The sequence below is a fragment of the Grammomys surdaster genome, unplaced genomic scaffold, assembly GCF_004785775.1.
Source record: "Grammomys surdaster isolate TR1022 unplaced genomic scaffold, NIH_TR_1.0 215, whole genome shotgun sequence".
Lineage (NCBI taxonomy): Eukaryota > Metazoa > Chordata > Mammalia > Rodentia > Muridae > Grammomys > Grammomys surdaster.
Window position 1 is genome coordinate 3,369,159 of NW_021604660.1, and position 15,643 is coordinate 3,384,801.

Below are 15,643 nucleotides of genomic sequence, written 5' to 3' on the forward strand. Positions count from 1 at the left end.
CCACCTTGCTACAGGTTCAACTGCAGGCTTAAGCTATACATCACCGATCTGGCCACACAGAACCTGAAAACTAGTCAAGGCCTTTCTGCAATTTGCTATCCAGTCTTAATTCACTATGTCACCATTCAGCACTTTTATGAAAGTACCTCAGCTTCAACAATGAACTTTAGGGAATCTACTTAAGTACCACCATCCAGAATTTGTTGATGTGGAGGAAGAAGCATCTTATCTTGCAATGAGGCAGCATTAAGTATGCTCTGCTGCAGTAGTAATTTTTACAAGCAGGATGGTCTGGTGGCCAGCATCACAGACCCTGAGTAACTTCCCTCCTCTAAGTGGATATGATGGCATTTTATCATGAGAGTCTGTGCCATTGGCTGCAGTAGCCTAGAAAATGGAGACTGCAGTAGAAAGACAATCCTATGACAAGAGGTTGCTTATAAGAGGTAGTTCTGAGATGCAACTTGAGATTTGGGTTCCAGTGATGACTATTCAGACATAGCATGTAATCGTGACTCCGCACTGAGTGCAACCCAATACCACCAGATGATTCAAGTCAGGGCACAGGAAAAGGAGGAAGCACATCTGGACTTGCTGCACTTGATAATGCCAAGAGATCTCACTCACACAGCTGTGCACCACAGGCCTGTAGGAAAGGAGCAAATGTCTAATCCCTGAGGGAGGTGTTTTGAAGACATGGCAGAATGGAAGGTGTACCCTGGCATCCTGGTAGAAATGGAATGTTGCCTGTAAAGCCTGGCATTTAGGAGGGTCCACTCTGCCCTATCTCAGTCTCTTTGGGGATTTACTTTTTTGCCTGGCCGATGAATATGAGGTCTGTTTCTTTTTGTAAGAATCCATTCTGCCAGCCTCTGCAGTCGTGGGAAGGCAGAGGGCTCCGTTACAAACCAGCACCATGGCTCACTGTACTCATCTGTGCGTCATGTATTCAATCCACTGGACATTAGGATTTAGGTGACTTATTAGTGAAGTTCACATGTGAGGAGTTAGCTCCTGGGAGAGTGACTTCAGCAGAGACCAAGAAAGTAGGTTGTGTGGACAGGGCCCTCATAGATTCTGACAGTTTCCTGGTAGAAAAAAAATACCCAACTGCCACAAAGGAACATTTTAAACAAAGGTATTTTAAGTCCAAGTTGGATTTCCTAAGCCAAGGACAATGTTTTATATTCAGCGCTGGGAAGGGAGATTCTGTCGGTACTAGAAGGTCATATTTCTCTGTTTGGAACAACAGTACTGCTTCCAGAAATGAAGGATATGGAATACAAATATCATTCAAACAATGAAAATGCAAAGTCTAAGAGTGTTGGTTTATATGGAAATCAACACTGTGATATTGAAAGTCTACTGGCCTTTTTTGAATGAGATGTAGTGTGCTTAAAATAAAACTTTGGGGAGGAAGTTTTTTTTCCTTTCACATGTGTGTGAGGAAGAGAAGTTTTACATCTTCGAGAAAAAGAAATTGTAACTCTGATATCACATTCATAAAAATACGTACAATTTAATATTTCAACTAATGCTATCAGTTTTACTAAGTAGAAGTGCAATGTTTATAAAAGTATTTGTTGCATGTGTATATGTGTGGTGTGCTTGGATGTGTGTTTACGTGTGTGTGTGTGTGTGTGTGTACATATGTATGTGCAGGTGCACATGTAGGTGTGCATGAACGTTGTGGAGGTCTGAGGTTGTGTCCAGGTGTCCTCAATTGTTCTTCCTCTTGCGTATTGTGGTAGAGTCTTCCTGACCCAGTGGCTTCCAGTTTGGATGAGTCTGGCTAGCCAGCTCTGCAGCTTCCCCATTTCCACCTCCCTTACTAAGACCACGAGTAGGCTCCCATGTTCATGCCCACCCACCTTTTAATGTGAGTTCTGGGGTTCTAAGTTTTAATCCTCACATGTCCACAGCAAGCTCTTTCTGCACTGAGCCATCTCTCCAGTTCTAGAAATGCATTTACAAACTTAACTTGTCTTCTTTTCACGAAGCTAAAGCTGTTTAACAAAACAGGATGTAATAGGAGTTATTTCAGCTGTTACTCTCAGTGTGGGTAGATTACGGTACACAAAATGATTTAGTTATCATTTGGGGTTTTCATCCTCAAAATATCACATAGCCTGCATCCTTGATAACAGGATTTTCTTCAGTAATTTATTCCATTTTGACTATGTATTTCCTTTTCCAACAAGGCAGAGGAAACTGCTGAACTTGTTCCATGTATTTACTGAGTGAATCCAACTTCATATCCCTTCATTAACTCATACGTGTTTCTCAAGCTCCACACATAGGACATTTCAGACTTGGTCAGCTGTTTGTCAAATCAGACTTCTTACTGTTATACAACCGAAACCTTACAAGTAGATTTAGTCAACAAATAACATTTCCAGAAATAATGGCAGTGAAAATTTCCCTGTCTTTCCAAATAGGAGGCGTGGTATAAAGTCCAATTTGACCTGGCCACTCAAATTTTACGGAAATCGAAGGGACTGGTACTTAAACTTGATAGTAACAAGCGAGCCTTTATTTAAACTTGTGATGCTACCACTGAAATTCCTCTGGCTTTGGGCACTCTTACTGACCAGGAGCTCAGTGTGATGGCATATCTAATCTACATCAGTCTGGTTCCAGGCTGAAGGGAAAATGAAATAAAGCACCTGCAGACCTTGGCAAATAGCCCAAGGCTAGAACCTTTAGCTCTAGAGAGGCTAAGAGGGAAATTTTAACTTTTACGGCTCCTATTCCATTCAGGGGATAAGCAGTGGATAGGACCCACTGGTGATCAAACCATACTTATCTGCAATAGGTGAATAGTGTGTGTGTGTGTGTGTGTGTGTCTGTGTGTCTGTGTGTCTGTGTGTCTCTCTGTGTGTGTGTTGGTATACATGTACATATGTATATTCACATTTTTCCCAATTTATTATTGGTTTACACATTTGCAGAGTCTACTTGAACAGTAAAATAATGTGGCCTCTCCTGACGAACGAACTTGGCATATTTCCTTTTCCTTAAATTTCTGGGATCTTTGTCTCATTTTAAAGCACAGCATACTTGGAAAGGGCTGCACTCAGAGTTAATACAGTGCAGTCTGTTTTAACAGGTTCCTGAATCTGGCATATGTTTAATGCTGGGTACATGCCATCTAGCAGAAATAAAATGAGGGATTTTTTTTCTCTTAAATAGGCTTTGTCATATCTTAAAGCTCTAATAGAAAGTTTACAGTAATACATTTTTCAGGCTTGGAGAATCTCTACAATAACTCAGAGAATATCTCCTATAAACTTTAATTCCAAGAAACTACCATTTATAAGGTAAATATGACACAAGTGGATTAATTGTTAGTGCTTCCCTTAAAAATTATATCATCCAAAATAATTTGCCATTTTCAATAATCTCAATAAACAGTAACAAAGCCAGGATATTTTTTCAGTAGTTATCTGGGATAAAATATGGTTGATACAGACTGTGGAAGTTAGTAGTTTAGTAGTTATTCAATAGTAAAAGACATAAGTGTCAGAAGTAATCAAGCATGTATGACAAGTGAAAGAAGACAATGACTGATGATTCCGAGGATGTTATACTCTGAGCAGAGCAACACTGAAGGCAGTGGGGGTCTAGGGCTCAGGGTGCTGAAGAGATAACAGGCCCAGCAGGGAGGGCCTTGGGTCAGTGGAAATACTTAGTAGTAGACACATGCCATTGTACATTTGTCAGAACCGTAACGTATTCACAGACGGAGTCCTAGTGTAAACCACAGACTCTGGGTGCTGATGGTGTGTCACTGCAGGCTCATCGCTTGTACGCATGTGCCTCTGCATGGGGTTGATCTGGCAGAGGGTGTATGCTTGTTGTAAGGGAGACATATGGGAGCTGCGTGCTTTGTTGCTTAGTATTGCTGTGACCATAAAAATTGCTCTTAAAAAAAAAAAAACCTCTCCATTCAGTTAAAACAGAAAACATTGAGAAAAAGAAATAAAGAATGCATGTATCCTTTTCTTCTTGATATCAAAAGAGCCGACCTTGATTTTGTGGGGCTAACTGGGTTAGGTTTGTTTTTTTTTTTTTTTTTTGTCTTTTTTTTTCTTCAGTCAAGATAATTATAGGCGTTTTAAAAATAAATTTTAATTTATTTTTTATTGATGACTGTTTTTATCACTAGTAACTTTACTGTCATTAACTGTTCTCAATACTACCAGTGACTTCCTAGTATTTGTAAAGTTTAAAAAGGAATCTAAATGAACAAAATTTTAGTCTCTATGAACTTGACAAACCTGGAAACAAATTATTTTTTAAAAAACACATATTTCAGTGTGTGTGTGTGTGTGTGTGTGTGTACGCGTGCACATGAGCATACACTTACAGGGACAGAAATATGAGTATGAATGTCTTAGGAGTCTCAGGTACTCAGAACTCAGGACCTTGCACATCCCAGGCAGGAGCCCCACTATTGAGTAATATCACTGACCTAAATATTTCAGTCTTACAAAAAAAACAAAACAAAATGAGTACCATTACTGGAAAAAAAACCCCGTTGACGTCTTGATGGTTGCACAATGGCATGCATGTTAGAAATGGTTGAGCACATATCTATGTGTGTGTTACTGCACAGGTGCATATGTGAGTAAAAGTGTTCATGTGCATTTGTGGGAAAGCAGTCCACACTGGGTGTCTTCCTAGATCACTCATTACCTTATTTTTTGAAACAGATTTTCTCATTTAGACCTGGTGCCCACTGATTGGTTGGACAGGATAGCATGCAAGCTCCTAGAATGCACCTGCCTTCTCATACCTCTGCCTCCAACCCCCATGCCAGGGTTACAAACACCCATGGTCTAAAGTCAGGTCTTCACTCTTGCATGCCAGACACTTCACTGACTAAGCCATCTCTCCAACCCCTAGACTTACACTTGTATTACAAATTCAAGAACTAAAAAAATAATTGTCTTTTGCTATGGAGATAGTCCATATGAAATAATTGATTTTAGGTTTTAGAATTGAGAAGGGGCACTGTGGGATGGCATCAGAGGATACCGATTTCTATGATTGATAAAGGGAAGATCTTCAGTGGCTGACCTTTCCCACAAGCCATCCTAGGTCTTAGTTTAGGAAACAGATAATGAAGACCAATTGGTACCCTGACCCACAAATGGCCCCCTTCCTGGCCTTCCATTGACTACAGAGGTGTTTAGCTTGGCTAAACTAATGAGCACACTTTTAGTGTTAATTAAAAATCAACTAGATAAAGAGGCCAAAAGCCCCAAGAGTAAACCTTTAAACTCAAGTGGCACCCTTTGTATGACAAGAGCAAGGTCATTAACCTGTAGGCAGGTATTTGGACAGGAAATAGCATGAGTGACACTCTCATATTATGTCATATAAAGAAACTATTTCCAGCAGCTGTGCTTTGCTCTAAAAGAATTTACTAGATGTCTACACAAGAACAAGACAGTTGCTAATGTCTCTAATTTTGAAGGTGATAATTTATTATCATTTAAATATATTTTTTTAAATTTTCTTGTATGGTACTCAATTATTTTTTCTTTTCTTTTTTTGTTCTTGTGTATTTTGTTTTTGCTATTGTTTTACTTTGCCTTTTTGTAAATTTATTTTTGTTAATGCCTTGAAGTCTCTTGAAAATGTTATGAAATGCCATTAGCATTTTATCATAAAGAGAGCCCTTAAATGTGCATAGACTTTTTTTTTCTCCAACTCTACACATTGGCTTTTTCTTAAGAGATGGATTTTTTTTTTTTAGAAGCCACCAGGCAATCTCTCCTGCATAAATAGTGATTACTAGGATTCTCTCCTTTTTCTCAAACTGACTTTATCAGTTTTTTTTCTAAAGAAATTGCAGTTGCTAGTTGCTAACCACTCTTGATTCCCAGGGGAACTAATGCACAATAACCCATTAAGATTCATGCAGTTGTATTAAATAATCACTACTACTTTATATATCTCCTGCTGCCTTTTTAAAAAGTATATTAAAGTTGGCTGGGAAAGTAGGCAGGATATAGAAATCTGAAGAAAATTTCCCCCTCTCCCCCCCACAAGTCAACCTGAACAGAGGCAGCCGTGGTAATAACCAAATTGTGCCTATAGCTAACAGGAAAAGGAAGTAGAGTCCTGTAGAAAAAATAAAAACAGACTAGTAGATGTTGCCCTGATGGTGGTAAGAAACCTCAGGAAATACCATAGCTGAAAGGAACTGTACCACAGTGGGCAGTCAGTCAGTCTGGCATGGAGACAGATTCCTGTTTTTCTTTAAATCCATTGCCAGGCCTGCTGGTGTCGAGACATTTAGTGTGTCTAAGTAAGTAGCACAGGGCCAGGCCAAGAAGTTTCTGGTGTGGAACTGGAACCAAGTGTAGGAATGGAAGGTGTGTGTGTGTGGGGGGTGCACCCTGAGAGTTGAAAGCTTTAAACAGGAAGAGAAGGGCTGAGATACAAGGTTCTTTCTTACAGCCACATCTTGCAAGCTGATATAATGTGGGGTATCATTTTGCTAGCCCCCTGAACCCCAGAAAGGGCCTCCTCCTGTGTAGGGGAGCAGTTGGATTGCCCAGCGCTCTGGAAAATGGTGAGGTTCACAGCCTTCTTCTTCCCCTGTGCCACACTAGGCCTCAGCTACTGCAGCCATAAGAAGAGGGTGTGGTGAGGCTTCTATGTGCCAACTTCAGTCAAGTGCCTCTCACAGTTCAATGTGGTAGGTGTGTGACAGAGCTTATTCACTTCCTCCTTTACAGCTCTCCAGCTCTGAAGCCCACAGTGATGACGGCTCTTGCGGTTTTATTTGTAGAACAGACTGTTTAAAACCCTAAATGCTATCTAAACTGTGAAACTGCTACTCATCCACAGCAAGGAGACTTGCTGAGAAGTCTGCACAGTATTGCACACATGCCAGATCTTAGGGACTTCACTAATTGATAGGAGGAAAAAGGGCCCACGGTAGAGCCAGAGCAGTCCAGGAAGGTGGCACTGTGGAAAAGCCTAGGCTAGGAGCAAATGAAAGTTACTCCCTGAACCATGGAAAGTTATATACCTACAGAATCAAGAACAGAGCCGTCTACTGTAGACCTGTGCCTATAAACCTGAGGATAAAGTATAAACTGCTGACCTGGGCTAAGTTTCAGCCTAGTGCTGGTGTGAATACCAGAGCAGATGTGGGGAAAGGTGCACATATGTGTAGGTGCACATAGGCGCACATCTATGCGACAGTACATGTGTGTTCAGGTAATTCTGCACTTGTGGGCATCTGTGCATGGAGACCAGATCTCATCTGCTTGTGTTGATCTCCAGGAACCCCTAACCATGCTTTGCGTGTGAAGACAAAATGCATCATTGGTCTGGAGCTCAGGCATTTGGTTAGTCTGGCCAGTCAGTTAGCCCCAGAGATCCTTCTCCCTCTCCCTCTTAAGATTACAAGTGTGCTAAACATGCCTGGGTTTTTTATGTGGATGCTGGGAATTAAATGAGCCCTCATGTTTGTATGGCAAGCCCTTTACTTACTGATCCAGCCAGCCCCAGTATAAGGTGTTTAAGGGGCTGAAGCCAGAGCCTTTGCCAGAATCTTGTCTCATTTCCATTATACCTAATTGTCCTGGATGAGGTCATTGTATCTTGCCTGGCCCTCTGGTTTTAGCATCTTTCTTGATCCAAAGCTGGGCTGGGGTATCAAGCTTGAGATCCTGAAGAGGAAACTAAGTTTAGTTTTATTTATCCTATCCCCCTGACCGTGGCAAAACAGCACTCTTGGTTAAATTGAATTCTGACAAACAAAAGTTTCTTTTTAGTGTGATATGTGTAAATTTGTCATGTGACGTTACTGTGTTTCTTCAGTTTGGAAAACCTCTGTCTCCATTGTCATGGCATCACCAAGTACCGAACCTTGAAAATAGAAGATTTTAGTAGCTGGGGAAAGGGAGAGACAGTTAATACATCTCAGAATTTCAAAAAGAAATTGAGTAAGTGCTTTAATTTAAGGCAGGGGTAAAATTGGAAACTACCCTGTCCAGGAGGGGGTTTCCTCTGTTTAGCATGAAAATTTCTAGAAGGTGATAGGCATGTGGACCTCTAGTGGAGAGCCTTCTCAAGACTCATAGGCAGCATCTTCGTACCTGTTAAATGAGGGTGCTAAGTGCTTCTGGATGTAACCATGATAGACTCCAGGCCTGCAGTCACAGAGTGCAGAGTCATACCATACTCTGCATTCCGTCACCTCTAAGCGACATTGGCCTCTTTTCTTTTCTGTCCCATTAATTTACTTCTCCTTCATTTGTCCTGGCAACCCTGGCTCCGAGCTTCCTGAACGCCTGCTTGCCTTTCCTGAACCTTTCTTTCTTATCTCAGCTCAGCTCCAGAAGCCAGAGAGCAGAGTGAGAAGCTGGCTGAGTGACGAGAGGCCAGGGAGCAGAGTGAGAAGCTGGCCGAATGACTACAGGGGAGCATGTCAGGGAATTCCGTCTCCTAGTCGGGTCTCATGGAGATTCATTACCACCCCCGTAAACAGCAGTTTTACATTCACAGCAAAACTGAGCAGAAAGCATAAAAAGTCCTCCTTTCACCTCTCCTAAAGTCAAGACTATATACCACAGCACATCAGTTGTTGTATTGTAATTGATTCTTCATCGTTTTGTTCTTTCCAGACAAGAGTTTCTCTATGTATGGAGTCTGGTCCCAACTTGTGATCCTCCTGCCTCAACCTTCCACGTGTTATAATTTCAAGCTTGCACCACCACACCTAATCAGGATTCCTTTGTTTTTTGTTTTTTTGTTTTGTTTTGTTTTAAGTGAAAAAGCTAAAAGATTAGACCGTTAGACAACAGGGCCAAGGCTCACTGCACATCCCGCTCTGAGTTTATCTGTGGAGACTCTGCCTCTGCACCCAGTCTCCTGCTTGCTGGTGCCCCTTCTGCTTGATAAGCCTTGGCAGGGAGATATAGGGGAAAGGATAAACAGGAGGGCTGGCTGGATTGCTGCCTCTTGCTTCCTTATCTAAAAATTCCTTTCTGTAGTGTAAGTAAATCGAGAGCAGCTATGCACTAATGCCCTCCAGTTGCCCTGGAGATTGTTCATTTTCCTCACCTCATTCTCACCAAAGACTGAGAAGACGTTGACGCAATCCCTTCAAGAGCATTTCTGTTGGGGTTGTGTCTGAACATTCTGGAAGTAATTTTTATAAGGCAAGTAATTTTTATAAGGCAAGTAATTTCTGGAAAAAATTGAGAAAAATTACAGTCCTGATTTTTTTTGTATTTTTTTCTACTAGCAAGGTCTTAAGTTTGTGAGGTTTTTGTTTGTTTGTTTTTGTTTTCAAAGAATTGAGCCTCAGCATCATTTAATACGGGGTGCAGAAAATAGCTCAGTCCATAAAGGCTTTTTGCACAACTATGAGGACCTAAGTTCAGTCTTCAGAAGGCTCACTTAAAAGATACGATGTGACGAGATGATGGTGCACATTTATAATGCAGGCACTGGGGAGGTGGGCATGGATTCCTGGGGCTAGCTGGTCCGCCAGCCTCACCTACACAGTGAACTCCAGATCCCAGTAAGAGATCTCAGCTCCATCAACATCAACAAACAAACAAATAAACAAACAAGCAAGCAAACGAAACACGTGTGGTTATCATATGGTTTCCACATCCTTGTGAGTGCAAATACCCAGTTTGTTCATACCCACCTCATCTACCAGCCCACACTGCCACATGGCCTTAGCTGTAACAGTTGGTAAGATAATAGATCTCTTATCCTAGACCTCATCTAAGCCACAGCCCTGTGCAGTTTCTAGAACAACAGGTACATGAGTTTTACCAGACTTCAGAACATCTCTTTAGTGCCGCACAGCCTTACAAGTCAGATAGGGTGGCTTTTTGTTTTGGCCCCTGTGCTGCTTGCTCTTTATGTACTGATAATGTTGCTGCACTTTAGTTCAAAAGCCCTGAACTGAAATGAAACTGAAATCTTCACACACCAAGAATTTTAGCCTCTTAGACCCTGCTTGTTTAGTGAAACTTTACCCAACATCTGTTGGCGTTTGATAGACACCTGCTACTGCCTTTCGAAGGTTTCTAGTTCAGAAATTCCCATCCTTCACCACAAACACCAGACCTAGCCTTCCCTCAGACCCCCTCCCATCTACTCAAGGAGTTCACTTATGTACTTCTTCTGGATGATGGCCTCTAACTCTGAGCCTCTGGATGGCCTCATGCTCTGAGAATTGTTCTCTTCAGATACCCTGTCTAAGTACTTGTGGTCCCTTACGAATCTTGTATTCATATCTTCTTACATCAGCAATCCAAAACCTCTTAGAGCACACTCTCCACAGGCTTACCTGGAGCAATGAAGATTTCATGGAAACAAATATTTGGGATTGAAAACTAAAGACTGTCTCTAGAGGGTCCCCCACATTGCCCTACCCTAGGAAGGACTATTTCCAGTCTTTGTCATTCGTTCTGCTGCCATTTGGATATCAAATTGTTGTGCACATTTTCAAATATAGGCCACTCAGGCACAATACAGATTTATCTGGCTTGTTGTATGTATATTTGTCCTTTATGTACTCGGAACAATTATGAAACTTTGAAATTAGAAAAAGCAAAGGTATATTTCTCTTTTTAATACAAATGACTATAATGCTTAAAATACATCGTGCTCATGGTGTATTGGGCTGTATGTTCTTTATGTGCATGATTTTGCTCAGTCATTACAGCCAGTGAAGCTACACTTTTGTTCATTCACATCTGATGGGTGAAGAAAGTAGAATCCAAAAAAAAAAAAGCCACACATCAAGGAAGATAGGAAGATATTTTGTCAACACTCAGAAATCAACAGCATCCTTTGTAACTCTGTAATTGCTCTGCTCACAAGAACATCTCGTGTAGGACAGCATCCTTGCTTCATTTCTGTCTCTTAGCCTCCTCTTCCTTTCTTTCCAGACCCTCTATTTTATCCCGGGCTTTGTGACCCCATTTTATGACCTTTCTTTGTGTATTGATACATCACTGCTTCTACACCAGTATCTGGCCTCCAGATTCTCTCAGAATGTCTCCCAAAAAACTATCTGAGATAGAAGTGGTCGGCTCAGCCTGGCTGCACCCTTGAGAAGTGAGTGACTTAGAAGAGGAAGTCACTTCAGAACCTTGTGGCTTCCCCCCAGTTTTGTCTCTTTAGATCAAGAACCAGGCCCTGCATCTCTTCGTGTACCAGGATCAACGAAACTTCCCAAAGGGATGCCAGGTATGATAGCACATACCAGAAGCAGGCAGATCTTTATGAATTAGAGGGCAGCCAAATCTACATCGCACGTTCTAAATCAGCTAAGACAATAACTAGACCCTGCCTCAAAGCAAACAACAAAACCCAATGTACAAAATGGAACAGACTGGAAGTGGAACTGAAATCACAAGTGTTGCAGAGGAACAGTGCCAACCCCAAGTCTGTATATGCCTGGCTGGCAAAAATGGGGAGGTTGTTGAAAAGATACTTTTAATATGTCTATCATGAAAATCTTAAGGTTATGTAAATAACAGAATTATTTGCTAAGAGAGTTCCTCTAACAAAGACATAGCCATGAAATCTACCTATTGCCCTCGGGAGATAATGCCTTTCCAGTGTCCTTGGAAAGACACATTGAATGTCTTTAAAACAAATTATTAAGTGCAACTATAGAGCTGTCCATGTCATTTCTTTAGTGTCTTATTGTTCTGCATTTATAAATGTTCACTGAGCATGTGAATGGGGCTGTTCAGCTTCCACACATTATCTCTTAGATTATAGGAGAGACAGGCTTGTCTGCTTCCCTTTGAGCCCTTTAGCATCTTCTTATTCATGAAGTAACAGACACTCAATAAATGACATTGCCTAATTACTCAGCCCTGATGCCAGCCGAAAAAGAATAGTACAAATTGAGAAATCCTTTCTATGAGTACAGAGTCAAGGAGAAGTAAATGCTCTTTAGCATATCTTATGCGTCAGTTCCATCCTTTCTGGGTCAGGACAATGGATGGGCTCCTGCACGTTTGTGTCCTTCCTTTGTTTCCAGCTGCACACTGTGTTAGCTCTGCTCTCTACACCAATGCAAATTCAAGTCTGATTTGCCTTCTATTCCTCTTGTGAGGGTTTCAGCACTGCATTTGAAGTCCTAATCAACCTCTGGTGTAGCCAAATTTTAATCCTCCTTCTTAGAACGCCAAACTATAGAACCCTAATTAAGTATATAAAAGGCTACAAAGCAAAATAAGAAGACTGTGAAGCGGGTGGGATCAATCCTATTCATGGGCTTCTCTGATGACAGTTACATTTTAGAAGTGACCTTCTTGTCTTGTCAGCATGCTATAACACTGTGTCTGGAAAGATTGAATGTCTTTGTCCTCATGGTCCCACAGCTGTCTGTGGCAATACAATAGAACAGCAAGCATTTTTGTGTTGTCATATATCTATATAAGTCATAAATCTAAAATAACAAATTGATTTTTATGTATGACTTGGGAATCCAGTAGCATGACTATGCTATTCATTCATACCCTTGCCCCATTTTATATAATGTGTATGTGTGTGTATCCTATAAAATGCTTATATATGTATATATATAATATACATACATATTAATATATGTATTAGGAGCAGGAGATGACTATATCTTATATATTGCTATACTATGGCAGACCACTTAAAACTAAGGTGATCAACACTGGAGCCCTTCGACAATATGGTTGTTTCCCTTCACTTTATAGAACAAAACAGAAGGCACTCATGTTGTTCCATTAAGAGCATTTGATTACATTATTGTCTTCTTCTTTTCTAACTTTAACTCGTAGAAATCTCAAGAGATGAGAAAACCATGTTGGGAAACATGCAGCAATTTATGAAATATCACCTGCTAAGCCATTAACATCACATCTTCCCTTGGAAAACAGTTAACAAAAGCTAATTGATAACTAGATAGATAGATAGATAGATAGATAGATAGATAGATAGATAGATATACAATTTATGGGGATTATATGATACTATGTATTCTATAAATGATTTAAGATAATATCTTATGTAGCCAGTAGGCCTAATTTTTATGTAATGGATCATGGCTTTGAACTTGTAATCTTCCCACCTGTGCCCCCAAGTTCTGGGATTACAGCTCTGTATCACCATGCCTAGTTTTTATATTTCTTTTACAAGGCAACGTGTTTTTCTGTGTGAAAGCTATATGCTAATTCATAATTGAAGCAATTAATAACCTTAACCTGTTTTTTTTTTAATGAGGATTATATTCCAAAGCTCCTGAAGTTTTAAAGCATATTTGGAAATTCACAAATTTGGAAATTCATAAGGTGAAAAGTTTGGCAAAATGCATTTGATGTAGGGTAGATGGCTACAGAAATAAAACTGAAATACCATCTCAAGGTGTCTTGTGGATTCCCTATACCTGTTCTTTCTGAAGCTCCTTGGTTTCTAGTTTCTATGATATGCCCACAGATGGCTTTTGATATAGGCTTAACATTTACGAACACATGACCACATATCATTTGTTAGGCAGTGGGCTAGGTGCAAAGACACAAGCCATGCTTCTAGAATCCTACCTTGAGTTCTGTGAGAAACTGTGACATTGATTTTTCAGGTAAGCAGCAGCAGAGTCTCAGAAGCCAACTCATCCATGAGTCAGTTGACATCACAGACAAAAGTCTAGTCACGTGATCTCAGGAGCATTGCACCTTCCTATGAAGTTAATCTATACAGGAAAAACCTTGAAAACATTACCCTATACACATTTCCCTATTGCTGGAAGATCCAGTCTGGTACTTGAAAGGAGATATTCTGTTACAGACACATTAGAGGGAAGTGATGAGGTATGCTGGCTCCTGCCCTCCGGCTTTGGAGCCATGCCAGTGTACGCATGCATGAAGGATCCTTGGCTGTAATGTCATGACTCTGAGTCAAGTTTTGTTTTGGTTTTAAGTTCTGTGCGTCAGTCTCCTTATCTATCAAACCAATATGGTTTGAGGATATATTTTAAAGGGTTCTGGCAAAATTGGAACACTGTGCTGATGGGAAACATTTAACTAGTATTTCCAGAAGAGCATATAGATTCTTGCTAGCTGTTCATAACACGGGTGAGCGTGAAAAGTACGGCAGAAGCCAGGTAAATGAAGATACTCATTACTGTGTTCAGAGACAAGTACAGCCTCTGTTTGGCCTCAGGTTGATTGTACTGATGACTTTTCATAACTAGCCCTTGAATGGCACCAATAGCTTTATGTGTTACTATATAAAAGCATGTTTAGATTTATTTTATTTTATTTTATTCTATGTATGGATTTTTCCTGAATATATGTATGTTCATCAGGTCCACGCCTAATGCCTAAGAGGGTCAGAAGAGGGCATCAGGTCCCCAGGAAGTAGAGTTGTGTGTAGCTATGACCCACTATGTTACTGCTGGGAGCTGAGCCTGGGTTCTCTGTAAGAGTAATTACTGTTCTTAACTGATAAGCTGTATCTCTAGCCCTGAGTGTGATGTTTTTAATAATCTTATAAAATTCAGAACTAGATGGGATCACTTTCATATCATACCTGGTAGCACAGGACTCCAATCCTAACAATTTAGGAGGCTGAGTAGAGAGGACTGTGAGCCCAGCCTGGGCTACATGGTGAGTTCAAGTTCAGTCCAACTTAGTGAGATTCAGGGAAATGGATCAGTGAAGGAGTGCCTGTCTGTTATGTGCGAAGCCCTGGGTCCACTTGTCAGTCCTTAGAATAGTAATTGTTATCCATAGTCTTTGAATCATAAGACTTTTTTATTCAACCAACTTATGGGACAGCTGGTTGTACTTTAAAAAATGTTATTGATCTCTAATTTGGAAGTAGATAGGGTCTATCTCCAGTTAACATGTATATACAAATACATATTTTAGTAAAGATTGATTACAATACATGAAAGGTTTTCGAACTATTGGTATAATTGTAGATTTTTTTTCTGTACCTATTTCAAAATACTTTTTTATTTCTTGGTCAAAAAACACTGACAAATCTAAAGTGGTAGCCTTGAATATTTTTCTGTGTAAACAAAATAGGAAGGGCCTTATACAAAAATATGATTTAAAGTTTCCAGGTCTAATCTTTTATGAGAGTGAAATAGATAAATGTAGGAATGACTCATCCTTGTAATGTAACATTTCTGTTGTCGGGGACTGACTTTTGAAGATGATCGATATATATATGAATATGATTAAATGGATTCCAAAAAGGAAGATTTGTATTTGTAAGGATAAAGAAGTAATGCATGTGTTCTGTCCATATCTGCCCTAATTTATACAACCATCATCCTCTTAATTAATGGTCAGCCTTTCAGACTAAACATTGAATTTTAATGCTGTAACCTTCAAAGACAAAGTATATGATCTATCCTGTATCAAAAATATTCCAGTTCAAACTGTAATCTCGTTTTTATCTTCACTCAGATGATGACCCATGCATGGAATAATTATAAACGCTATGCGTGGGGCTTGAACGAACTGAAACCTATATCAAAAGAAGGCCATTCGAGCAGTTTATTTGGTGAGTATGACATGCTTCAATTTAAAGGTTTGGTTTGGTTTGGTTTGGTTTGGTTTGGTTTGGTTTGGTTTGGTTTGGTTTGGTTTGGTTT

The 15,643-nt window shown here is 40.2% G+C and overlaps 1 protein-coding gene across 2 annotated transcripts in view; it reads left to right on the forward strand.

Annotated features, from left to right (window-relative positions):
• Man1a1 (mannosidase alpha class 1A member 1) overlaps positions 1–15,643 on the forward strand; it is a 170,044-nt gene that overhangs the window by 25,856 nt on the left and 128,545 nt on the right. For both annotated transcript variants that reach the window (XM_028772584.1, XM_028772585.1), the window contains exon 3: positions 15,456–15,552. In XM_028772584.1, coding sequence (XP_028628417.1) covers positions 15,456–15,552 — 97 coding nt within the window. The remainder of the gene's footprint in view (positions 1–15,455; positions 15,553–15,643) is intronic.